Source organism: Gadus morhua, chromosome 12 (assembly GCF_902167405.1).
Source record: "Gadus morhua chromosome 12, gadMor3.0, whole genome shotgun sequence".
Lineage (NCBI taxonomy): Eukaryota > Metazoa > Chordata > Actinopteri > Gadiformes > Gadidae > Gadus > Gadus morhua.
Window position 1 is genome coordinate 29,030,511 of NC_044059.1, and position 25,915 is coordinate 29,056,425.

The 25,915-nt window shown below is 55.1% G+C and overlaps 1 protein-coding gene across 1 annotated transcript in view; it reads left to right on the forward strand.

Annotated features, from left to right (window-relative positions):
* fndc7b (fibronectin type III domain containing 7b) overlaps positions 1 to 25,915 on the forward strand; it is a 44,590-nt gene that overhangs the window by 4,345 nt on the left and 14,330 nt on the right. Inside the window, exons 8-41 of the mRNA XM_030371744.1 lie at positions 468 to 609; positions 964 to 1,230; positions 1,690 to 1,950; positions 2,278 to 2,538; positions 3,039 to 3,299; positions 3,618 to 3,884; positions 4,571 to 4,834; positions 5,297 to 5,569; positions 6,153 to 6,413; positions 6,833 to 7,096; positions 7,728 to 7,997; positions 8,223 to 8,480; positions 9,167 to 9,427; positions 9,803 to 10,066; positions 11,142 to 11,390; positions 11,819 to 12,076; positions 12,628 to 12,891; positions 13,244 to 13,504; positions 14,906 to 15,169; positions 15,363 to 15,626; positions 15,877 to 16,137; positions 16,467 to 16,730; positions 17,376 to 17,633; positions 17,874 to 18,152; positions 18,512 to 18,772; positions 19,384 to 19,647; positions 20,070 to 20,333; positions 20,927 to 21,193; positions 21,734 to 21,994; positions 22,225 to 22,485; positions 23,109 to 23,369; positions 23,976 to 24,242; positions 24,867 to 25,121; positions 25,633 to 25,893. Coding sequence (XP_030227604.1) covers positions 468 to 609; positions 964 to 1,230; positions 1,690 to 1,950; positions 2,278 to 2,538; positions 3,039 to 3,299; positions 3,618 to 3,884; positions 4,571 to 4,834; positions 5,297 to 5,569; positions 6,153 to 6,413; positions 6,833 to 7,096; positions 7,728 to 7,997; positions 8,223 to 8,480; positions 9,167 to 9,427; positions 9,803 to 10,066; positions 11,142 to 11,390; positions 11,819 to 12,076; positions 12,628 to 12,891; positions 13,244 to 13,504; positions 14,906 to 15,169; positions 15,363 to 15,626; positions 15,877 to 16,137; positions 16,467 to 16,730; positions 17,376 to 17,633; positions 17,874 to 18,152; positions 18,512 to 18,772; positions 19,384 to 19,647; positions 20,070 to 20,333; positions 20,927 to 21,193; positions 21,734 to 21,994; positions 22,225 to 22,485; positions 23,109 to 23,369; positions 23,976 to 24,242; positions 24,867 to 25,121; positions 25,633 to 25,893 — 8,818 coding nt within the window. The remainder of the gene's footprint in view (positions 1 to 467; positions 610 to 963; positions 1,231 to 1,689; positions 1,951 to 2,277; positions 2,539 to 3,038; positions 3,300 to 3,617; positions 3,885 to 4,570; positions 4,835 to 5,296; positions 5,570 to 6,152; positions 6,414 to 6,832; positions 7,097 to 7,727; positions 7,998 to 8,222; positions 8,481 to 9,166; positions 9,428 to 9,802; positions 10,067 to 11,141; positions 11,391 to 11,818; positions 12,077 to 12,627; positions 12,892 to 13,243; positions 13,505 to 14,905; positions 15,170 to 15,362; positions 15,627 to 15,876; positions 16,138 to 16,466; positions 16,731 to 17,375; positions 17,634 to 17,873; positions 18,153 to 18,511; positions 18,773 to 19,383; positions 19,648 to 20,069; positions 20,334 to 20,926; positions 21,194 to 21,733; positions 21,995 to 22,224; positions 22,486 to 23,108; positions 23,370 to 23,975; positions 24,243 to 24,866; positions 25,122 to 25,632; positions 25,894 to 25,915) is intronic.

A 25,915-nucleotide genomic window follows, 5' to 3' on the forward strand; every position in this document is an offset into this window, starting at 1 on the left:
AAGCACAAAATAATTTCAGTCTTTGCACTGTAGAAATGAGAGCACTGCGCCTATAAGTAAGTGTACTGTAGGGATAATGAAGTGCACTCAATGTAAGTGCACTTACGTAAGTGCGCGATTTCAGACACAGCATCTGTTTGTAGTCATCATCAACGATTATGTCATCGGTCATTGTTTACATCAGAGAGTGTGACAGAGTGTGATAATTAATTCATTTTGTAAACATATTATATTGTATAATGGGTTCTTCATTAGAAACATGACTACAAATATATAGACAATTGTATCATTGTTGTGTGTGAATCTTCTTATGCAATTGATACGGGCAGATTGATAGATTGTTCATTCCCAATCATGACACATCATAGACTACTTCACTTAACGAGAATGTTTCCATCATAACCAGAGAGGTTCAGTAGAACATTAAGCACTTTAGGAGGATAATGTTTCTCCTGCTTTCCCTTCAGGGAGAGATCCAGCACTGCATGACGGCTGGTACCGACTGCATCTTCACGAGGACGACATGTGGGCGGAGCTACAACTTCACAGTCTCCTCCGTCACCGGAGACTGCTCCAGCCAGTCTAGTCCCCCCTCTTTTATTAGGACAGGTGCGAAAGCCTCATTGCATTACAGCAGTGCAGCAGATGTAACGTAGCTGGAAAGTTAAGAATTTAAAAAATTGCCATTTGAAAGAGTGACATGCCGCGGGCTCACATCAGACGCATTTGAATGCGACAGAACCACCTAGTGGATAAAACTGACACATCTGTAAACAGATCAAATGTGTCTCTCTGCGTTTATTTTTTTACAAGTGCATGAAAGTAGCATAAAATACACGATTCGTATTTACTTCATTTGCAACTGTATTTCAGGAACTGCTTTAAATTGAATATTACTTATGATACTATTTGTATTGTTATTGTTGTTGTTAACGATTGGAAACCCCCTTCTCCTAAGAGCAGCACCCTGCAACCCCAAAACCTTCACCACCAGTTCCAGCTGCCATTCGGACCAAGTGCTGGTCACATGGGAGCCAGCGGCCGGAGCCTTCTACTACGAGGTGATCGCCCTCGGCAACCAGGGCCCAAACGACCTCCGAAACTGCAGCTCCACCGGCACCAACTGCACCATGCACGGCATCCAGTGTGGCCAGCATCTGACCACCAGCCTGACCGCCTTCGACGACGAGTGTGCCAGCAGAACCCTCGTGAACACCGTGTCTGAAACTGGTGAGGGTGATTTAGGCCCAATCCCATTTCTACCCCTTACCCCTCCCCCTTGTTTTGAAGGGGTAAGGGGAAGGGGTAAGGGGTAAGGATAAGGGGTAAGGGGAAGGCGCAAGGGGTAGAAATGGTATTGGGCCTTGGGCCCAATCCCATTTCTACCCTTCTCCCTTGTTTGGAAGGGGTAAGGGGAAGGGGTAAGGGGTAAGGGTAAGGGGCATACCCTTCTCCCTTGTTTGGAAGGGGTAAGGGGAAGGGGTAAGGGTAAGGGGCAGGGGAAGGGGTAAGGGGAAGCGGTAAGGGGTAGAAATGGGATCGGGCCTTAGTTTCCTGTCGTCCGTCGTGGCGCCTGTAGTAAATCTCAAACTGTTATGCGACGATACGGGGCCGCACCGGACGCGGCGCGTCCCGTGGACGAGCAGACAGGTTGGATCCCACTGACCGCCATGTCCGTGCCCCCCGCAGGCCCGTGCGTTCCCCAAAACGTCTCGGCCACCATGGACTGCGGCGCCGACTCCGTCACGCTGAGCTGGGAGGAGGCGCCCGGCGCGATGTTCTACACCGGCCTGGCGGTGGACGCGGCGGGCCGCAGGAGCGTCTGCCATACCCTCGGCACGTCCTGCCGGGTCGAGGGGCTGCGGTGCAGCACCGCCTACACCGCCTCCGTCGTCTCCTCCAACTCCCGCTGCAACAGCTCCGAGAGCGCCAGGGTCACCGTGGAGACGGGTAAACAGCTCTTTGATCTGCCGCCGTGTTCGTAGAACGCGTCCGATTGCACGGCACGTTTAACTGCAGGGAACGGGCAACGCTTGCGCCTGACTTGGTGTGATGCAGAGCCGTCCGTTGCCGTGGACACATTGTTTGCATTGCAACCAAAACAAAAATTCCTGCATCTGTTTTTTCGGATGAGCAACTCAACGAATAAGTTAGACTGAATCTGTAGAAATCCCCATGACAACGCATCCGATGTTCTTCAATGACAGGTGATTGAGTGACACATGACTAACCCCCCGTGTCGCCCCCCCCCCCCGCCCCCCCCCCCCCCCCCCCTAGCCTCGTGTCCCCCAGACAGCGTCGTCGCCACCTTGGACTGCGGGGCCAACCAGGCGCTGGTCTCCTGGGGCAGCCGGCCCGACACGGGCTCCTACACGGCCACGCTGGCGGACCCGGAGGGCCGCCTGCGCAGCTGCAGCACCACCCAGCACCGCTGCACCGTCACCAGCCTGCGCTGCGGCCAGCGTTACACAGTGTCCGTCAACCAGCACGACGGCGTCTGCCCCAGCATGCCGTCCAGCCCCGTCAGCATGGACTCCGGTGGGTTCCGCTGGGGCTCGGTCCAGGGGCTCGGGAGCTAGAGCAGGGGGGGGGGACTTCTAACCGAAAGGTCGCTAGTTCGATTCCCCGGCTCGGCCTAGCTAGAGTGTCGAGGTGTCCCTGAGCGAGACGCCTCACCCTCACTGCTCCGGACGTCGCCTTGCATTGACACCGCTGGTGCTGTGTGTGTGTGTGTGTGTGTGTGTGTGTGTGTGTGTGTGAGTGTGAGTGTGTGTGTGAGTGTGAGACTGTGCATGAACCGTTGTACGTCGCTTTGGAAGAAAGCCTTTGCAAAATACTTTACAAATGTAAATGTAATACTTTGAATGGCTTTGTTTGGTGCGCCCTGCAAAAAATGAACGCGCCCCATCTGCACACACACACACACACACACACACACACACACACACACACAGACACACACACACACACACACACACACACACACACACACACACACGTGTTGGAAACGCTTTGGTTCTCTCCGTCTGTCCGGCCAGTTGCGTGCGGTCCGATGGACGTGAACGCCAGTGTGAGCTGCGCCTCGGGGACCCTGGAGGTGGGCTGGAGCGCGACCCCGGGGGCCGACCGCTACACGGCCGCCCTGACCCGGGGCGACGGCCAGACGCTGTACTGCAACGCCAGCGCCCCGCCGTGCAGCATCGAGACGTCGGACTGCGGGCAGGAGTACAGCGTGGAGGTGATGTCGTACAGCGGAACCTGCAGGAGTTTCCCCAGCAACACGTCCGTCGTCAGGGAAGGTACGTGCCGTAGTCGTCCTGCGTTGTTGACGTTGGTTTCGTCTGTGGGCGACCCGGCGTAGAGCGCGGGGTGCGCCCCCTGCTGGTAGGATGGCTCAGCGCTGACCGCAGCGACCCGGGGTAGATTCCTGCCCGTGGTCCTTTGCTTCATGTCCTCCGCTGTATCTACCGTACCTTCCTGTCCACCTCACTCTATCACGAAGCAGGATTTCATTGTTTTAATTTAAACGATTCACCAGGAATGGTTAGATGGGCTCCACCTGAACAATGCTCATGGGTGCTAATGGGTGCCAATCCCCCCCCCTCCCCCCCCTTCAGCACCCTGCGTCCCCACTGACCTGGTGGTCGAGAGGATCTGCGGCAACAGCAGCGCCGACGTGAGCTGGCGGGCGAGCCGCGGCGCCCTGCGCTACGACGTGATGGTGGCGGCGGCGGGCGGCGGCGGGGAGCGTCTGGGCTGCTCCTCCAGCGGCAGTACCGCCTGCCGCCTGCAGGGCCTGACCTGCGGCCGGATCTACAACGTCAGCGTGGTCGCCGTGGGCGACGGCTGCTCCAGCCGGAGCGAGGCGGTGGCTGTCCGTTCAGGTGAGCAGATGGAGAGCGGCGCCCTGAGACAAAGACTGTTCTCTGATTTTTGGACCTTTTATTATTTTGTTTACTTTGTTTTTTCCTTTCCATGTGTATTCTCAATGATGTAAAGGGTCCGTAGCCCGCTTGGGTCGCGTGAAGGTGGAACCATAATCAGCCCTTAAGAGTTTTACTCTTGTGTAATCATTAGTGCTGACAAGCGATTAAAATATTTAATCGCGATTAATCACATTAATGCCATAGTTAACTCACGATTAATCGCAAATGTTATTTCTATGCTAAATATCCCTGGATTTCTTTGTCACATTAATTGTGCTCATTTCAATGCTCTTATCAACATGGAGAAGTGCATCGGCTTGCCTTGTGCAAATGATTTTTATAGATAACAACATTGGCATATACTGATCAAAACAGGACGATACAAAAAAAAAGCCTATAGTGCAATTAAACGATGAACATACAAACATACTGCCTTGAACATAGCAGTCAGGCTACTGCTTCTTTGTTTTGAGCCAAAGACATTTTTTATTTATTTTTGTTAATAATAAGTTGCGTTAATCGCGCGATAAAAAAATTAACGCCGTTAAAATTGGTTTGCGTTAACGCCGTTAATAACGCATTTAACTGACAGCACCAGTAGTCTGTGATTCTGATTCTGATACGTCTGCCCCCCCCCCCCCCAGCGCCCTGCCGCCCCTCCCAGCTGACGGTGCGTATGGACTGCCTCACCAACGACGCCCTGCTGACCTGGGACCCCAGCGCCACCGCCACCTCCTACTCGGCCCAGGCCACGGGCCCCGGGGGCCAGGAGCTGAGCTGCGGCCCGGAGCCCCGGTCCGCCTGCCTGCTGACGGGCCTGCGCTGCGGCCAGCGCTACGCCTTCACCGCCACCGCCGCCGACGGCCGCTGCCCGGGCGTCGACAGCCTGCCCCTGGAGCAGATCACTGGTAAGAGGTGACCAGCAGGGGGCGCCACCTACTGGTAAGAGGTGACCATTAGGGGGCGCCACCTACTGGTTAGAGGTGACCATTAGGGGGCGCCAACTGCTCGTAAGATGTGGCGAGCAGGTGGCGCCACCTGCTGGTAAGAAGTGACCAGCAGGTGGCGTCACCTGCTGGTAAGAAGTGACCAGCAGGTGGCGCCACCTGCTGGTAAGAAGTGACCAGCAGGTGGCGCCACCTGCTGGTAAGAGGTGACCAGCAGTTGGCGCCACCTGCTGGTAAGATGTGACGAGCAGGTGGCGCCCTACTGGTCTTTAGAACTAATGTAGGCTGCTAAACACCCCCCGTAGTTTCCAAGAATGTCCTTCCGAGTCTCTCCTATCATCACTCCATGTCCTCCTCAGTCTCAGCTCCGTGTTCAACAGCAGCTCTCCGTCCAAACCCACTCTGTGGTCTTCTCATCCTCAGCCCCCTGCGTCCCCACCGGTGTGCTCTCCGCCGTGGACTGTAGCAGCAACGCGCTGGCCGTGAGCTGGACGCCCTTCTCCATCCCGGTGAACTACAGCGTCACGGCCGTCGACCGGACCGGGGGCTCCGCCTCCCTCTCCTGCTCCTCCGTCGGCGGCGGCGGCGGCTGTGTGGTGGCCGGCCTGCTCTGCGGCCAGCAGTACTCCGTGACGGTCCGGGCCCAGGGAGACCCGTGCCCCGGCCCCAGCAGCGCAGCGCAGTCGGTCCGCTCCGGTATGAACCGGACTGGTGTGGCGGGAGGGAGGCGCGCGGCTCAGGAGGTAGAGCGGGTCGGCTGGTGACCGGAAGGTCGCCGGTTCGATCCCCGGCTCGACTCTGGTCGACTCCGCCGTCGGTGGGGGATATTGTGTGGATGAAGGGTTGTAGTTCGCTTTGGATGAAAGCTTCAGAAAAATCCACTGGATGTAAATATAATGGTGCTGGGGTCAAAGAGATGACACCACTTGACGTCACTAAACTGAGGCGTCTGCTGTAGATATCAATATCTAGCAATGATTTAACGGTTAAAAATGGAATAATAGAATCTAATATAATAATAGAATCCAAAATCCCCTCAACTATATATTGACTTAAGTCAAATGATTACACCCATAGGTAAGATATCTCTAAGTTGTATGTTTTCTGAAAAAGATAATACGTAATAATCATAATCATAATCACAATCATAATCATCATAATAATAACAATAATAATAAAAACGATTTCAGCAAATAGATTTGGGACGAGCCAGGGCAAAGCGTACTGGGTGTCAAGACCTTAAGGATGATAACATCCCCCCCCCCCCCCCCCCCCACAGTGCCCTGCGCCCCCGCCAGCCTGCGCCGCGTGATGGACTGCCCGTCCAATACGGTGCAGGCGTCCTGGGACCCCGCCCCCGGCGCCCTCAGCTACGTCTCCACGGTGACCGATGCCCACAACGACTCCGCCTCCTGCTCCACGTCCTTCCACGGCTGCTCCTTCCCCGGCCTGACGTGTGCCCGGACGTACAGCTTCTCTGTGGTCGCCCTCGGCAACCAGTGCAACAGCTCCGTGAGCCACGGGGCTGCCGTCGCCACCGGTAACCGCCGTCCATCCTTCTTCTCCTTCTCCTTTTAATATAGGGTTATACGCTAAAGCCTTGTAAAGGTGACATATCATACCACCGGGTGGGAGTGTTTAGAACATCGGCCTCTTCTGACATCACAAGTGGGCGTGTCCACCTGACGGCTTGAAATGGCCAATCACGCTGTCGCCTTTAGTACAGAATTATACGATAAAGCCTTTTAGGTCGGACGTAAGATGTGTGGAACAGGACTACCTCTCTGGTGCCCACAGCCTGGCGAGGAGAAAAGGAATAGGAGTTAAGGAAATAGGAGATAAGGAATAGGAGTTGAGGAGATGGGAGATAAGGAATAGGAATTATCGGGATAGTATGATGCGTATAAATCAATGTAACCCCCCCCCCCCCCCCCCCCCCCCCCCCCGCCCCTTCTCCAGCTCCATGTGACCCAGAGAACGTGCAGGCCAGCCTGGACTGTAACACTGGCGTTGCCATGGTGACCTGGACGGCCGGCCCTGGTAGCGTCCCCTACTACACGGTCGTGGCCTCGGCCGGCGGGCAGCCTGAGCACAGCGTCCAGACCAACGTCACGTCCTGCGGTCTGGACCAGCTGCGCTGTGGAGCGGAGTACACCGTGGTGGTGCTGGCCGGGGACGGGAGCTGCAACAGCAGCATCTACGCCTCCACCACCGTGACCACTGGTAAAGACGCGCTGTCAGTCTGGTGTGTGTGTGTACTAGGGATGGGCAAAATGATTCTTTTCCGGGAACTAGTTCTTTCAGTTCAGTTCACTATAACGATTCGTTTGTTTGATTCGTTCGTTTTGATTCGTTCGTTACGTCAGACTACGTCATTTGGTGTCTGCCCCCATTGACGGTGCCGCCTTGTCATTTGTTTACCCAGGTGCCATGGCAACACCATTGCTACCTCTCATTGGCTGAATCTTTGAGAACGTTGTAGACTCAATCAATATAAGTCGCGGGGAGACGAAGCTCTGTTCGTTTGTATATTTTATTTACGTGACCATATTTTTGTTTTATGTTAAAAAAAAGAATCAAAGAACCATTTCTTCTTGTTTTGGGGAACCAGTTCTTGTCGTTCACGTTCGGGATTCGTTCGTTGTGAACGAATTGGTCGCGACCGACTCATCCCTAGTGTGTACTGTGCTTGTTTGACTTGCCGGCCTCTCGGCACGATCCTCAGATAGACACTTCTCCTAGGGGTGTGTGTCATTTAAAAAAAAAAAAAGTCTGAAATATCAGAAAATGCCTTTTGGAACCCGTGAGCCCTGACGATGAGGAGCATGACGCCATCCCGACTCTTGTTCTTCAGCGCCGTGCGCGCCCCAGATCCTGAGCCACGAGATGCTGCTGAACTGCTCCAGCACCCGGGCCCTGGTCGCCTGGGCGCCGGACGCCCACGCCACCTCCTTCTCCGTCAGCGCCACGACCGCCGGGGCCGCCCCGGCCAACTGCTCCTCCTCCAGCTCCTCCAGCTGTGTCCTGGACGGACTGTCCTGTGGGAGGCGCTACGTTGGCGAGGCCGTGGCCCTGGGGGACCGATGCCCCAGTGCCCCCAGCACCTCGTTTGAGATCCTTACAGGTGCGCTCAAGGCCTTGCTTTTTGAATGCATTCATTTTGTCCAAAACGGGGAAAAAAGGGCAGAGGTTTGGGGAATAGAGATCGGTGAAATTGAGACATAGCATGAGTTCACTAGGTTAGGATCCAATTAGAAGCAACGGATGAGATGGTTCATTATATGGTAGCGTATCACAGCCCAAACGTATCCCGTGACAGTGAGTGCTTACTGCCTCCCCTCATCCTCAGCCCCTTGCAGCCCGACCAACGTGGTGCCCTCGTACACCTGCGGCTCCAGCATGGCTCTGCTCCGCTGGGACGAGGCGCGCGGCCGGGAGAGCTTCTGCGCCACCGCCCGCGCAGGAGAGCACACCGACTCCTGCACGTCCGCCGAGACCCACTGCTCGCTGCTGTCGCTGCTCTGCGGTCGGCTGTACGAGGTCAGCGTGGACGCGGTGGCCGCGCACTGCAACAGCAGCCGATCAGGAGACGCGGTGATCCAGACAGGTATGTCGCACCCATAGAGGTACACGACAGGACAGCTGGACATCCAGACAGGTAGACAGCCAGACAGAAAGACACCCGGACAGCTAGACATCCAGGCAAGAAGACGTCCAGACAGGTAGACATCCAGACAGGTAGACATCCAGACAGGTAGACATCCAGACAGGTAGCAGCCAGACAGGTAGACATCCAGACAGGTAGACATCCAGACAGGTAGACAGCCAGACAGAAAGACACCCAGACAGCTAGACATCCAGACAGGTAGACATCCAGACAGGTAGACATCCAGACAGGTAGCAGCCAGACAGGTAGACATCCAGACAGGTAGACATCCCGACAGGTAGACATCCAGACAGAAAGACATCCAGCCAAGTAGACATCCAGACAGGTAGACATCCAGACAGGTAGACATCCAGCCAGGTAGACATCCAGACAGGTAGACATCCAGCCAGGTAGACATCCAGCCAGGTAGACATCCAGACAGGTAGACATCCAGACAGAAAGACATCCAGACAGGTAGACATCCAGACAGGTAGACATCCAGAGTGGTGGACGAAGAGGTGGAGGTAGATCCACATCTTTTGAATCCCCATCTCTGAAGAACAGAGCAGAGCTCTCACCGCTGCGTGCTGTTGGAGAGGAGGTGATGTGTCTCACACCCTATCTGACTACTCTACCCCCCCCAACAGCCCCCTGCGCCCCCCAGAACGTCAGCGCCTCCCTGGAGTGCAGCGGCAACACCGGGCGGGTGAGCTGGCTCGCCAGCGGGGGGGCGACGCGCTACGACGTGCAGGCGCTCGGCCGGGACGGGGACAGCGTCAACTGCACCACCAACACCACCACCTGCAGCCTACCCGGCATGCACTGCGCCGTCACCTACACGCTCACCGTCACGCCATACTCCGACACGTGCAGAGGCTTCGCCAGCAGCCCGATCCTGTACATCGCAGGTACGCTTTTTATTTAGTCCTCATTTATAAGGATTAACGTATATCGTGTGTACATCAGTTATTAACTTTGTATCACGTTGAAATCATCCGGGTAGCCGCGTGTACCCAGCCCCGAGCGCTGATGGGGCGGCGGCAGCTCAGGAGGGGGAGCGGGTTGGCTGGTAGGCTGGGGGGGGGTTGCTAGTTGGACCCCGTCGAGGTGTCCCTGAGCGAGACGCCTCCCCCTGACTGCTCTGTCGGTGTGTGGACGTGTGCGTGGTGTAGGGCGCAGGCTGAATGTTTGGCAGTAAAACAAGCTGCTGTATAAACGCAGTCCTCTTTCCGTCGTGCGAGGCCGATGCTGATCGACCCACCTCCTCCCTGCCTCCTGCGCAGGCCCCTGCCCCCCCCTCGGTGTGGCGGTCTCCCTGACGTGTCAGGGCAACGTGGGCACGGTGAGCTGGCAGCCCGCCGTGCTGGCCGACTCCTACCAGGCCTGGGCCACCGGGCACGGACACGCCCACACGTGCAACGCCACCGCCGGCGCCACCCAGTGCTCCTTCACCGACCTCCACTGCGGCGAGACCAACGCCGTCACCGTGGCGACCACGGAGCGCGGCTGCCAGAGCGCGCCCAGTGCGCCTGTGTCGCTGGATTCAGGTAACATCCCGGCATGAACCTCCGGAAGAACCACCGTCAAACCCGAAAAACCCATGTAGTGATATAATGGTGTGTAATAATGAGGGTATTTCTCCACTCTCTCTCTCTCGCTGTCTTATGATCCGTCTCTCTCTCTCTCTCTCTCTCTCTCTCTCTCTCTCGCTCTCTGTGTCTCTCTCTGTGTCTCGCTCTCTGTGTCTCGCTCTCTGTGTCTCTCTCGCTCTCTCTCTCGCTCTCTCTCTCTTTCTCTCTCGCTCTCTGTGTCTCGCTCTCTGTGTCTCGCTCTCTGTGTCTCTCTCACTCTCTCTCTCGCTCTCTCTCTCTCTCTCTCTCTCTCTCTCTCTCTCTCTCTCTCTCTCTCTCTCTGTGTCTCTCTCTGTGTCTCGCTCTCTGTGTCTCTCTCTCTCTCTCTCTCTCTCTCTCTCTCTCTCTCTCTCTCTCTCTCTGTGTCTCTCTCTCTCTCTCTCTCTCTCTCTGTGTGTCTCTCTCTCTCTCTCTCTCTCTCTCTCTCTCTCTCTCTCTCTCTCTCTCTCTCTCTCTCTCTCTCTGTGTGTCTCTCTCTCTCTCTCTCTCTCTCTCTCGCTCTCTGTGTCTCTCTCTCTCTCTCTCTCTCTCTCTCTCTCTCTCTCTCTCTCTCTCTCTCTCGCTCTCTGTGTCTCTCTCTCTCTCTCTCTCTCTCTCTCTCTCTCTCTCTCTCTCTCTCTCTCTCTCTCTCTCTCTCTCTCTCTGTGTGTCTCTCGCTCTCTCTCTCTCTCTCTCTCTCTCTCTCTCTCTCTCTCTCTCTCTCTCTCTCTCTCTCTCTCTCTCGCTCTCTGTGTCTCTCTCTCTCTCTCTCTCTCTCTCTCTCTCTCTCTCTCTCTCTCTCTGTGTGTCTCTCTCTCTCTCTCTCTCTCTCTCTCTCTCTCTCTCTCTCTCTCTCTCTCTCTCTCTCTCTCTCTCTCTCTCTCTCTCTCTCTCTCTGTGTCTCTCTCTCTCTCTCTCTCTCTCTCTCTCTCTCTCTCTCTCTCTCTCTCTCTCTGTGTCTCTCTCTCTCTCTCTCTCTCTCTCTCTCTCTCTCTCTCTCTCTCCATTCCAGCCCTCTGCCCGCCCACCGGTCTCAGTGGCGCGGCCTCCTGCCTACTAGACGTCATCCAGGTGAGCTGGGACCCCAGCCCGGTGAGCAGTGTACTGTATAACCTTCACAGCGGGGGTGGCGTTACCCCCCTCCCCGGGACGTCCTACACGACCGGCCTGCTGCCGTGCGGGGTGAACGTCAGCTTCGCGGTCTCCGCCCAGGACCCCATCTGTACCTCCGCCCTCAGCGAGACCCTCACGGTGGCCGCAGGTACGTGTTCTGATCAGGGCAGGGCAGCTGTCAAAAGTCGCAATCGCGATTGATGGCATAGTATCGGTGAGTTAACTCGCGATGAATCCCACTTTTAAAGTTCTATTTTAAATCCACTCCGATTGAAGTTAAAGGAGATTATCGAATGGATCACTTGCTGTGAGTGTGAAAATTACAAAGAATACTTCTGATATGAATGTTGACATTCTGTGGGCAAAACCTTTCAAAATCAAAGAAAAAATCAATCAAAAGAAGAGAACGTGTCAACTTGTATTAATCGCGTTAAAATAAATAATGCGTCAACACATAATTAAGGCATTAACTTGCCCAGCCCTCGTTCTGATACAGCGCCTCTCCCCCCCAACACAAGCACCCGTCCCTTCATCGTCCCTCGAGGGTCACGTCTTCTCTCTTAACCCCCCCCCCAGTTCCCTGCGCGCCCTCTCACCTGAACGCCAGCACCCAGTGTGGCACCCAGATGGGCCTGCTGACCTGGCGCGCCGGCGTGGGCGCCACGGGCTACGTGGCCACGGCGACCGGGGACAACGGCCACGTCTCTTCCTGTTCCTCCAACGGCACTTCCTGCTCCGTGTGGCTGGAGTGCGGACAGGGCTACACGGCCGCCGTGTTGTCGTCGACCTCCGACTGCAACAGCAGCACTGCGGCCACGGTCGACTTCACCTCAGGTAACCTCGGGGCGCCGGGGGCGCGGCGGTGGACTCGGTCGAGTAGGACGGGCAGACACTGACGTTAACGTTATGATCGTCTGTACAGTCTGCAGATGGAATGGATAGACGGAAGTCAAACCTCTCTCTGTCTCTGGCTCTTGTCACCGTGTCACTCTCTCTCTCTCTCTCCCCCCATCTCTCTCCCTCTCTCTCTCTCTCTCTGTCTCTCCCCCCATCCCTCTCCCTCTCTCTGTCTCTCTCTCTCTCTCTCTCTCTGTCTCTCCCTCTCTCTCTCTCTCTCTCTCTCTCTCTCTCTCTCTCTCTCTCTCTCTCTGTCTCTCTCTCTCTCTCTCTCTCTCTCTCTCTCTCTCTCTCCCTCTCTCTCTCTCTCTCTCTCTCTCTCTCTCTCTCTCTCTCTCTCTCTCTCTCTCTCTCTGTTTCTCCCTCTCTCTCTCTCTCTCTCTCTCTCTCTCTCCCTCTCCCTCTCCCTCTCTCTCTCCCTCTCCCTCTCCCTCTCCCTCTCCCTCTCTGTCTCCCTCTCCCTCTCCCTCTCCCTCTCCCTCTCACAGCTCCCTGTCTACCCACTAACATCGAGGCTGTGTTGGACTGCAGCAGCAACTCGTTTACGTTGCGGTGGGACGCCAGGGCGGGCTCGTCGGTCTCCTACATGGCCGTCGCCATCGGCACTGACGGGTCCCGCCTCGGCTGCCACACCTCCTCCACGGAGTGCCCCGTCACCGGGCTGAGCTGCGGCGTCTCCTACGGCATCACCGTCATCCCGTCCACCGCCAACTGCGGCAGCATCGACTCCGCCGACTACCACATCCAGTCAGGTGAGGGGTCCGGAGCCCACTGGTTACATAACAATTCTAACTTCTCATCCTAACTTAAGTTAGGGACTCAAAGATAGGAAAAATCCTGACTTCAGAAGTCCCTAACCTGTTGGCCGTTTCCTATCTTATCTTTGGCCTCCTATCTTATCTTTACTTAAGTAATCCTAACCGTTCGGTCAATACGATTTTCCGATCGGCAATCGTCAGGTTATGTTTTTTACTTTTAGCGTAAACGGCGGTTAAAGTGTTACGTTCCACGTTGGGCTTCTGAAGACCTGACCTTAAGATGCGTCAGGCAATTCATTCAATCAGCAGCTGTGATCTCACTCTCCCCCCCCCCCCCCCCCCGTAGCCCCCTGCCCGCCCCAGAGTGCCTCCGTCGTGCTGGAGTGCAGCACCAACGTGGCGACGGTGAGCTGGAGCGGCACTGGCCCCGCCCAGGATCAGGTGGTCACGGCGGTGGACACCCGAGGCAACGTCGCGCTCTGCTCCACCCCGGGCACCAACTGCACCTTCGGCCAGCTGAGCTGCGGGGAAACCTACGCCCTGACGGTGGTGGGCCACAGCCCGACCTGCCAGAGCAATACCAGCGCCGCCCTAAGCCTCCACTCTGGTACCAATAAGGCACCGCCAGCGCGACACACTCTACCGTCTCTGGTTTTACTTCAGCCGCTGGGATCTGGGAGGGGGTCGGGATCTTCTTCTTCTTCTTCTTCTTCTTCCTCCTCTTCCTCTTCCTCTTCTTCTTCTTCTTCTTCTTCTTCTTCTTCTTCAGATTTGTCCCCTGATATTTCTTCTTCTTCTAATTCTTCCTGCAAAAGCCAGTCTCTTGCTCAAAATCCTTAGTTCAGCTCTCAAAAGTAAATATCTGTGTCAATGAACATGTCAGTGCCATCACAATGACAAGTCCTTGTGTCATTGTGTACGGATAAGACAGTCAAATTGCTTAGTCATGTTGTCAATATAACAGTGTACTCTGGAGGGATGTTCTGATGAAAACTATTGCTAAAGTTTTGAGGACAATTATTGTAAATTGTAAGTTACACCTTAGTGTATGTTGGGGGATTGATTGCAAGAGACTGGACAAGATTCACAATTACGCTTTGACTGTGTGTACTGCATTTTGTTGACAGACCATGTCATTGCTAGAAATATGAACATAGGACAATCTCCTTAGGGGTAAACTGTACATGAATCGTTCTAGGAATTAGAAGGCAGTCTTCCTACACCTCCTTACATTCCTGTCTGTTGGGCCACAAATTCTCATTCTCAGGCAGCCTCACTCCCCTTCCTCTTCTTCTTCTCTCTGGCTGTTGACCCTGTCCAATTCTTTCTCCTTCCATTGTCAGACAATGTAACATTATGTTGTGCTCCACCTATATATATACTTGCCAGTTCATGGTTCATGAGATGCACCTTTGAGCTATTTCAGTAAACTGGTTGATCGTTGGTTGAGCTAACACTTCACACATTCCCCTTCTCTAGAGAAAGTCAAGATTCACCTGGTAGCAATTTACCAATTCAGGACAGATTTAGAAAAAAAGTCTAATAGAAATGTATAGAAATATGCTTGACATATTATGACAACTTGTTCAAACATTTTGCATGTGAAGACTTATGCAATGAACTAATGGCTAAATGTTGTTGGGGTGAGACTATTCAATAGAGACCCATTACAATACATTTTGATCAACATGACATAAACAATTGATAATGTAGGAAAGAGTAGAGAATTGTACTTAATCATTTGCATGAATGTACCAAAGCATTTGCAACTTGTTCAAAGAAATGAAAACTGCTTTTTGTGACAATATGATGTGGAAATTGAACAGGTAGTTTTGATCATTTCAATTCTGATCTGAGCTGTGTACCAAAGCGTCTGAGAAAAACTGTAGTGGTGGAGGAAACGTGAAATCCCCCATCCACATTCACTCACTCAGACAGTGTTGATTCTCTACTAACACTTGTCTTTTGTTTCCATCATGACCTTGACTCCTCTCTCCTCCCCTACCAGCCCCCTGTGTGCCCACCCACCCCGCAGTCACCTTGGACTGTAACACCAACATCGCCGTGGTAACCTGGGACTCCGCACGCGGTGCCGTGTCCTACACCGTCTCCGCCCGGGGCGGCCTCGGCCACAACAGCGCCTGCCCCAACGCCGACACCACGTGTGCCTTCAGCGACCTGCTCTGCGGCCAGGACTACAGCCTGACGGTGGTCGCACACAACCCGGACCACTGCCACAGCGCGCCGAGCGAGAACACCACCACCACCACAGGTTCGTGACTCACTGCGGGCCCGGCGTCTACACCCCGCCCCCTGGGGGATGGAGACGAGTGTCGGGGATGAACGTGATCTGCGTGGATCGTCTCCGTTCATCCAGATCTGCCCGCTGAACGTTCAGCCAGGTATTGTACGTGCTGAGGTAAGGATCGAACGCCCGCTCTCTCTCTCTCTCTCTCTGTGTGCAGTGCCTTGCCGCCAGAGCGGCCTGAGCGCCTCCCTGCAGTGCAGCACCAACACGGCGGTGGTCTCCTGGACCCCCGCCGTCGGCATCCTGACCTACAACTCCTCGGCGGAGGCCATAGACGTCACGGACACCCGGAGCTGCGCCACCAGCGGGCCGGGCTGTAACATCAGCTCCCTGCTCTGCGGGGAGAGGTACCGGGTCGTGGTCAGCGGGCAGGGGCGCACCTGCCCCAGTCCCGCCGTGGACTGGAGGCAGATCACTACAGGTAACCACAGCTGGCACAGCTGGCTCAACAACTTTGTTGTGGACAGGGAATGGGTTAACCTGGCGATTGTTAGTGCTCTGCGATTGGTTCTATCATGAACATCCTTTCTGTACAGACAGCGATATATAGTTTGACTTTCTTATGGCAAAAAGTCGCTTTGGATAAAGGTTTCTGCTAAACGTAAATGTGAACGTCATGTGTTGGAAGACGGACGAGCATTGAGGTGTGTTTGTTCCCCTCCGGCCCCCAGCCCCCTGCGAGCCCACACTGCTGAGCGTGGTGTCGTCCTGCGACTCGGACAGCATCGCCGTCTCCTGGCGCCCGTCCCAGGGCTCGGACAACTACCGCGTGGTCGCCGAGGCCCCCGACGGCTCCACCCTGAACTGCACCACCGGCGCCACCGACTGCCGGATCGCGGGCCTCCGCTGCGGCCAGCGCTACAGCGTGTACGTGGTGGGCGTGAACGCAGGCTGCCCCGGGGAACGGAGCCACGCGACCACGCTGCAGACCGGTGAGGACCCCGACAGTCCAATAGGACGGACGCCATCGGTCAGCACACAGCGCCTCGGCGACGGGATGAGCGCAGGGCATTAAAGCACACGCATGACATTCTCTGTTCAACTCTCAACAGTGTTCCATTGTTGGACTTTGATATACAGACAACTGTTTGCTTAGAATAAACACAATCTTATCAGTTCATTGCACCCACTGAGCTCTGATTAAGCTCCACCTCCAACATTAACCTCCACCTCCACCTCTACCATGAACCTCCACCTCCACCCACTAACCTCCACCTACTGACCTCCACCTCCACCTACTAACCTCCACCTCCACCCGCAGCCCCCTGCGTGCCGCGCAGCGTGGTCACCGAGCTGGACTGCCGGGCGGGGAGCCTCAACGTCACGTGGCAACGGAGCAGCGACGCCCGGGGCTACGTCGCCACGGTGACCCGCGTCCGCACGGGCCACCCGACGTCGTGTAACACCACGGAGACCCACTGCCTGGCCGCCGGCCTGGAGTGCGGCGCGGACTACAACGTCACCGTGCTGGCCTACGACCACGCCTGCAGCAGCGCCGCCAGCCCGGTGCAGCTCGTTGCCACGGGTAACGCTCCCATCCACCCCCAGACGCTTCGGTTTGTCTGGCGCAGGGGTCACCAACACGGCGCCCCCGGGGACCACATGAGGGGCCCGCGGGGACCTCATGAGGGGCCCGCAGGCCTGTTCTGAAATAGCACAGCTCATTCTTTCCCAAATTTTTTCAAACATGATCAGTTTCTTCACATAGATGATTGGGTATCATTAATCAATATTAATAATATATAACTAAAGGCAAACTGAGCAAATTGGTTATTTCAGAAGAGTGTATCAAACTGGGTGCCCTTCGTATGACTCAGTCCCCATGAAGTAGCTCTCAGGTTCAAAAAGGTTGGTGACCCCTGGTCTAGCGGGTTTGATCCGGTCTGTGAGGTCGTCTAGGGACTATTTTATGAAAACCTCAAAACCCCAAAGAGGTACGACTGTTTTAAAGAGGGGGAAGTAAAAAAGTGCAATTTGGAACTTTGCAAGGATTCTGTTAGACGTGTATTTCTCTTCTTCCTGTTACCCCTGGCTTCACTGATACCCCTACCCTCTGTGTGTCTCTCCCCTCTCTCCCACCCTCTGTGCGTCTCTCCCCTCTCTCCCACCCTCTGTGCGTCTCTCCCCTCTCTCCCACCCTATGTGTGTCTCCCCCCTCTCCCCCTCTAAGCTCCCTGCCCCCCGCTCCTCTTCGACACGCCGGTGGACTGCGGCACCAACGTGGTCTCCGTCTCCTGGAACGGCAGCGCGGCCGGGACGCTGTACACCGCCACGGCGCTCGGCTCGGACGGCCAGCGGCACAACTGCACCGGGCGCACCGGCTGCTCCCTCAGCACCCTGGGGTGTGCCACGGAGTACAACGTCTCCATCACACCCGCCAGAGGGGCCTGCATGGGGTCTCAGAGCCCCACGCAGCTCGTCAGAACAGGTAAGGACCCTAACGCTAACGCTAACCCTAACGCTAACCCTCTGCCCATTATGTCAAATAAATTGACACTGGACCCCCAATTTGCGTCGTTCTCTCCTTAACCTCAGTCATTCTGAACCAGTATTATCAGTCAAATGGAATAACCAAAAGTTGTTCAAAAAAGAAGGAGGCCCCCCGGCGTAGCCAGGCCCGCTCAGGCCGGCCACCGATCTGAGCGCGCTAACTTCCCGTTCCCCGCAGCCCCCTGTGTGCCCCGGCTGAGGGACGTGGAGATGGACTGCCTGTCCGAATCAGCCTGGGTGAAGTGGGAGGATCCCGTCCGCAACCTGGGCCAGAACTACACCGTCACGTCCACAGACCAGCTGGGCCAAGTCGAGAGGTTTGAGTGTTCCGACACGCTTGGTCTTGTTTGGTGCGCAGTACCAAACATGACCTGCGGGCGGCACCTCAACTTCACCCTCACGGCCAGCGACCAGCAGTGCCCCAGTGGGCCCAGCAACATGATCATGACCGAGACCGGTGGGTGCTTCTGTTGTGATGATCAAAATAACTACTCACCATTAAAAGGTTGTTATTTTGAAAAATGTGTCAACGGTCCAAATCTTCAGACCTCAATTGTGTCACAACACGCGTAAGGAGCAGTTCTCTGTTATATTCTAAACATGGTTTCCCTTTGCAATTGTTATCTGCCGGTAACAGCTGATCTCTTCAATAAGGGAAAGAGAAGTGTCCTATAGAGCTGTCCTGCACAGCACATCACAGTGCTGCAAGGACTGAGTGCTACCTGAGGCCGTCTTCAGCCCTGATCGTCTGTAACACCTACCTCCTGTTCCCCTCCCCCTACCACCGTCTCCCCCCCCCCCCCCCCCTCCCTCCAGCCCCCTGCCCGCCCCTGCACGTGAGAGCGGCGGTGGGCTGTGAGAACCGCACGGCGAGCGTGTCCTGGCGGCCCAGCCCCGACGCGCTGACGTACACCGCCACCCTGGAGCACGCGGACGGCCAGACCACCTGCTGCACCACGGCCGGCACCGGCTGCGACATCGCCGAGCTGCCCTGCGGAAACATGTTCGTGCTGCTGGTCACCGCCGAGGGGAGGACCTGCAACAGCTCCCAGAGCCCCGGCAGCATCATCAGGACAGGCAAGGAACCGCCGCTACTCATGCACTACGGCAGATCACTGCTCACTGCTGTATCACTGTAGTGAACAGTGATCTACCGTCAGGACAGGCAAGGAACAGCAGCCTCTCATGCACTACGGCAGATCACTGCTCACTACGGTATCACTGTAGTGAACAGTGATCTACCGTCAGGACAGGCAAGGTACCGCAGCCTCTCATGCACTACGGCAGATCACTGCTCACTACGGTATCACTGTAGTGAACAGTGATCTACCGTCAGGACAGGCAAGGAACAGCAGCCTCTCATGCACTACGGCAGATCACTGCTCACTACGGTATCACTGTAGTGAAAAGTGATCTACCGTCAGGACAGGTGGGGAACCGCAGCCACTCATGCACTACGGCAGATCACTGCTCACTGCTGTATCACTGTAGTGAACAGTGATCTACCGTCAGGACAGGCAGGGAACCGCAGCCACTCATGCACTACGGCAGATCACCGTTCACTGCTGTATCACTGTAACATGATGCACACTGTCCTTTTAAAAGCAACAATGCAACACTGCAAAAAGTACCGCGTACAATCAGTCCTCAGGCTAGGAGTAACTCGATTTATCCGCCGCCCGTCGCAGAGCCTTGCATCCCGCTGAACCTGCGCGCGGACCTGAGCTGCAGCAGCAACGTGGCGTCCATCCGGTGGGACCTCAGCCAGGGGGGACAGCAGTACCGCGTGGAGGCCCGGAACGGCCAGGGCCACCTCGTGGACGAGTGCCGGAACTACGATGACAACTGCGAGCTGACGCGCCTGGCGTGCGGACAGCTGTACGCGGTCACGGTGGCGGCCGAGAACAGCGACTGCACCAGCGCGCCCAGCGACAGCGTGGAGATCAGAACCGGTGAGGCCAAGCCTGCGTAGAGACATTCACAGCTGGTGGATGAAATGCAAGTAAAGTCAAGAAAGACACAGGGTACAATGAAAACCCCATACCGGTTTTGTTCTGAGATAATTTCTTTGTGTCTAATGAGGCTCAGTCTTTAAGGTACAATATGCAAAATGTTTAAGTTTGAAATTGTCTCAACAGCCCATTCTGTCATGTAGTCTCAAACTTAAGGCCATAGGGATGTAGTGCAGAGTTGGGAGAGAGTAGGGAAGGGTGAACAAGGGTGATTCTTCTGGAGACAATCCCTTCTGGATCCAGCATGAAGTCCCATATCTTCTTAGTGCACGACGAGCGACTCCCATGTTTTCAATTCAAGTATCGAGAAAAACCCATCTCAGCGCAGTGTGTCCCTCTTCGCCCCCCCCCCCCCCCCTCAGCACCCTGTACCCCGGCCAACGCATCCGCCGCCGTGGACTGCGTGGACAACGCGTTGACGGTGAGCTGGAGCCAGAGCTCCGGCGCCGACTCCTACAGGGCCACCATCATGGACGCCAACGGCCAGAACAGCAGCTGCGTGGCCATGGCGGCGGGGAACTGCAGCCTGAGCGGGCTCAGCTGTGGAAAGATGTACCGCGTCTCGGTGGTCGCCTCCGACGGGGTCTGTGACAGCCCGCCCACCGACGTCATGGAAACACACTCGGGTGAGACCTGAACTGTTGGAATGATATTAATAATTATAATAATAAATTGGACTTATCTAGCGCTTTGCCAGGGCTCAAAGTCGCTTTACACCGAGGGGCGATGGTGGTAAAACAAACAACAGACATACAGCACTGACACACAGACACACAGGGGGGCGGGGGGGCTAAGAGAAGGCAGTAGAGAAACGATGGGTCTTGAGGGGGGATTGGAATACTGGGATGGACTCTGACGCTCTGATGTCTTTGGGAGGGACTTCCAGAGCCTGGAAGCTGCCCGGGAGAAGGCCATGGGCATGATGGCTGCACACCAATGCGTGTATGTGCGTGTGCGTGCGTGTGCGTGTGCGTGCGCGTGCGTGTGCGTGTGCGTGGATGGGGTGGGGGTTGTACGTTGGGTAAAGGGGCTTCCTTGTCTCACAGTTCAGAAACACAATGATTCTGCATGTCGGCCCCCCTCGACATCCTAACCCTCAGCTAACCACAGAGTAACCGGGAAACCAAAGTGGGGGTGTGTCTATCATCCTTAACACCGAGTCGTAGCCCCCCATGTGAGGCCGTGTGTTGACCCCCGTACCCTGACCTGTGCCCCCCAGCGCCCTGTGAGCCCGGCAGCGTCGAGGCGCTGATGGACTGCGCCTCTCAGACAGCCCTGCTGTCCTGGGGCCGGGCTGCGGGGGCGGTGGGCTACACGGTGACCGCCAGCCCCGTCTTCCTGGGCGACGCCGTCACCCGCAACACCAGCGCGACCATGGTGGCCATGGAGGGGCTGCAGTGCGGACAGGCGTACTTCGTCTTCGTGAAGACCCAGGGGGGCACCTGCGACAGCGGCTTGGTGCACATGAGTGGACTGCTGCTGACCCGTGAGCACACCTCTCTATAGATATGGATATATCTCTTTATAGATATATACATATCTCTTTATAGATATGTATGTATATCTACTTCTACTGGCGAAAGTTGGTAATGCTCGGAAATGAGTCTGTGTGATGTTGTTATGCGACCCTGTCAGTGAGTAGGGTGCAGAACCCCCACGCTACAGTCTTGCTCTTGTTCTTGTCTTACGGCGGTGGTCATCCTAACTTCTAGAAAAGACTGCGGCGGCGTCTAATTGAGACAGCGTTTATTTGACAAAACTTGTATCCACTCTGCGTTATTTATTTCTTAAGTTTTACGGTATTCACATATGGTTGGCACTGCGTTAAGATTGTTCTACTAGAGGAGGGGGATGGTTCACTCCATCTTTGATCCGCTAGCCTCGTGTCCGCGTTGACATTGCAGCTGTTAAACATGATGTTGTGTTTACAAGTCCTTCAAACGATGACCAAAAGATCAACGGTCGCGATGAAGAACCTGTTCATACTGGTGTAGATTCTAACCTCTCCCCGTGACGCCCATCACAGAGCCGTGCGTGGCCAGCCACATCTACACGACCTACACCTTGGGCATCGGCCAGGTGTCTTGGGACCTCGCTGCCGGGGCCGACCGCTACACGGCCCGCGCCGTGACCAGCGAGGGCGCGGCCGTCTCGTGCGACACAATCGACACGAACTGTGACATGCAGGGCTTAAACTGCAGCCAGCTGTATAACGTGAGCGTGCAAGCACACAACAGCGCCTGCAACGACAGTGTGGTGTCCCTGGAGCCGGAGGTCATCCAGACAGGTGAGTGGACGACCCCCCCTCCTCTGTCCATTATTCATTATCTTTGCTTATTTTTCTCACTTATTTGTACTTATTTTATGTATTTTCAACCATCTATTTACTTTTTCTTGTATTGTTTGCTGCTATGCGTGTGTTGAGGTACCGAGCACAAGAGTTGTGCTGTAATGAAAGTGAAAGTGAAAGACTGCTTCTGAGTCTGACCCTCCCGCGGCGCTGCGTGTCGCCCGCAGAGCCCTGTGCGCCCTACGGCGTGCTCACCAGGGTGGAGTGCGACGCCGACACCGCCACGGTGAGCTGGGAGAGCAGTCAGGGAGCGCTGAGCTACGTGGTCAACATGGCGGGCCGCAACGGCCACTCCCTGTCCTGCCACACCTTCACCACCTCCTGCACCCTGGACGGCGTGCACTGTGGCACCGTGTACTACGCCTCGGTGGTGGCCCTGGGGGACCGGCAGAACAGCTCCGGCTTCAACACCGTCGTGATGGCGTCAGGTGGGGGCTCTCACACTGCCGGCGCTCCTCCTCAAGATTCCTTCCTTTGCTTAACAGAGTTCTTCTTGCCCTGATGGGGGCGTGGGTCGGCTTAGCTCAGGGGGTAGAGCAGTTGCCTCGTCACCGAAAGGTCGCTAGCTCGATCCCCGGCTCCTCCTAGCTGAGTGTTGATGTGTCCCTGAGCGAGACACTTAACCCTAACTGCTCCTGACGAGCTGGCTGTCGCCTTGCATGGTTGACTCTGCCGTCGGTGAGTCAATGTGTGTATTAACCGATGTAAGTCGCTTTGGATAAAAGCGTCTGCTAAATGCCCTAATTGTAATTGTTATTGGGTAAGGGGGGTGTCATACATATTTGGCCTGTTAGGCCCTTTGAGACTGTACTGGTGATTAAGGGCTACACATATAAAATCAATTGAATTGAGTTGCACACGTGGCCTGTTGAGCCATGCAGGCTCACCACCAGAATAAAAACGCTGTCGTGGAAACAGAGTGACAACGTTAAATGAAATGGGTTTTCTGCAAACCCAGCAAACCAACAGATATCCCATTGAGATGCTTATTGTTAATGAGAAGTGACATCAACATCTCACTCCTCTCCCCCCCCCCCCCCCCACCTTGAAGCTCCGTGCGCGGCGGCGCAGCTGGAGGTGGAGGTGAACTGTCTCAACGACACGGCGGCGGTCAGCTGGGTCCCGGCGCTCGGAGCCGTCTCCTACACGGCGACCGCCACCGCCGCCGACGGCCACCGGCAGGAGTGCGAGTCGCAGGGCGCCTCCTGCCTGCTGACGGAGCTTCAGTGCGGCCAGGTGTACAGCCTGGTCCTCAGAGCCATCAACGAACAATGCCAAACCCTGAGCACAGAGGACGTCACCTTCAGCACACGTGAGTCCTGCCGGAGGCGACGGGACGTGGGCACACATGTGGTCCACACACGCGTCACTCGACGGCCCGTAAACTAATATCACGGCGCGAAGACCGGCGTTGCATTATCCAACCTCAAAACTGACATTGTGATCCTCGCTTTAGCTTGGGAGCGTTTTCTCTCTTATTTATTGCTCGTTTACAGATTCTTTCTTATTCTTATTCTTTCTTTCAGTCAAGCATAAGTAATTTGAATTGGTGTAAGCATCAGTATTTGTGAAATCCGCTTCATAAATACAAATTGTTTAAATAAGAGCGAATTTCAAAAAACACATTTTCCAAATTCTTTAGGGTCTGTTGCTTTGCTTACTGGTCCTATGACCACCATCATTATTATCTTCTTGGTTCCTTGCTTAACATCGTATCGACGGCTTCTTATCATGCATCCATATATGTTTAACAAACACCTCTTCATCCAAAATGAAACGTATGTTTGGCATAATCTGTGACTGGGTGACTTGGAAAAGCAAAAGTGAGGTTTTCTGAAGGCCAGCACTGCGGTCATTGCAGACCGCCGCTCAGTGTGACTCCCCCCCTCCCCATGTGACCCCCCCCCTGTGACCCCAGGCCCCTGCCCCCCACAGCGTCTGGGGGTGGACCTGCTGCGTGGGGCCAGCTCCGCCCGGCTGCACTGGGAGCAGCAGCCCGGCGTGGTGAACTACACGGCCACGGCCAACTGCTCTGATCACGCAGAGGTCACAGAGTGCGTCTCCACCGACGGCACCACCTGCGAGTTCAGCGCGCTGCACTGTGGCGAGAGCTACCAGTTCTCCGTGGTCGCCCACACCAGCATGTGTCCCAGTGAGGTCAGCGGCACGGTGGAGATACAGACAGGTGGGTCCTCTCCCGCCTTTAAAACCTGCTCGTTGGTTAGCTGGTGGGTTCGTCCGATGTTTGATTCATTGACGCGTTGAATGAATCCATCGCAACTCAAAAAGGTTCATTTAGTCTAACTTGATAAATTAACTTGTATGTTCATGTAAACAGACTAGTATTAATTTGTTTGTACCTGACATGTTTGACTGCTTCCTGCAGTCTGAAACATGTCGGGTACAAACAAATGAATACTAGTCTGTTTACATGAACATGCAAGTTAATGAATCCATCTATGTTTAACGTTTGTTAACTCCCAACTGTTGCCCTATTGGAAGTCGATTGATAATCATGATGTGACGTATGATGTGTCGAGTGAGGACACATCATGCATGCAACAATAGCATCGTGCGAATGTTTAAAATGTGCTGTTGGATCAGTCTTGTTTGTTAAAGCATTGTTTACCGAAATGCCTCGCTGTTGATCTTTACAATACCCTTAAACATTGCAATTTCCCACGCAAGCATGAATTAAACGTAGCCTTTTGTCACCTACAATCATGGTCAATCCCAGTGCATTATTTGCATGATTGGATGTTGAATTCCTCAGCACCAAGGCGCTGAAACGGTCCTTCTCCTTCCTCAGAGCTGTGTCAGGTGAGCCTGAGTGTGAACGGGTCGTGTGACAGCGAGACGCTGATGATGAACTGGACGGAGGCCACCGGCGCCCTGAGCTACCTGATCACCGCCGAAGGAGACCTGGGTTGGGTCAGATACTTCCAGACCAATGACACCATGCTGGAGGTGGAGCTGCTGTGCGGACAGAGCTACACCTTCACCGCGCGAGCGCAGGGGCAAAGCGGAGACGGCCCTGTCAGCGCTCCGGCCCATTTCATCGCAGGTATGTGGATCCATCGGGTTTTAACCGCATCGAAGTGAACACATTTCTATGTTCACAGATGTACAGCACCACATCATCATCCTGTTCATTGAGATACTCGTGAAAAAGGCAAGGGAGGTGTCATGACGTATTACAAATACACTTGGTAGATAACACGTTGTAGTACGACTAGTATATGCTGCACGTGAACCTCCCAAGATGGCGCAATTTGATTTGTTCGCTATCTCGGGATATTGGGCAATATCCCAGGATTGAGATCTCAAACTCGGGATATTGTTTTCATCGCAAAATGTCGCAGCTTTGTTTGCTAATAAAAAACAAACAAATCACGGAAAAAAGTGTTATCTTGTTTATTGTGGGAGTGTTCACGTGTCTTGAACCACTTCATCTTCGGCAAATAATTGTTAAACATCGTAGGTCTGACACGATACGATTTAAAATCCTTGATTATCGTATGCGTTCATACCCTCTGGCCACGGCCCGGTCTCACAGCGCCCCTCTCTCCCCTCAGCCCCGTGCGCGCCCCACGACGTTGAGGCCTTCGTGCAGTGCGAGGACCACCTCGGCTCGGTCAGCTGGGCCCTCAGCGACGGCGCCGACACCTACACGGCCGTGGCCATCGCGGAGGACGGCCACACCCACATTTGCTTCTCCCACAACAGCACCTGCACCTTTGACGACCTGCACTGCGGCGAGCACTACCAGGTGCACGTGGTGGCCCACGACCACGTGTGCCCCAGCGCGCCCAGCAACAGCACGTCCATACGCATGGGTGAGCCTGCAGGGCCAGGCTC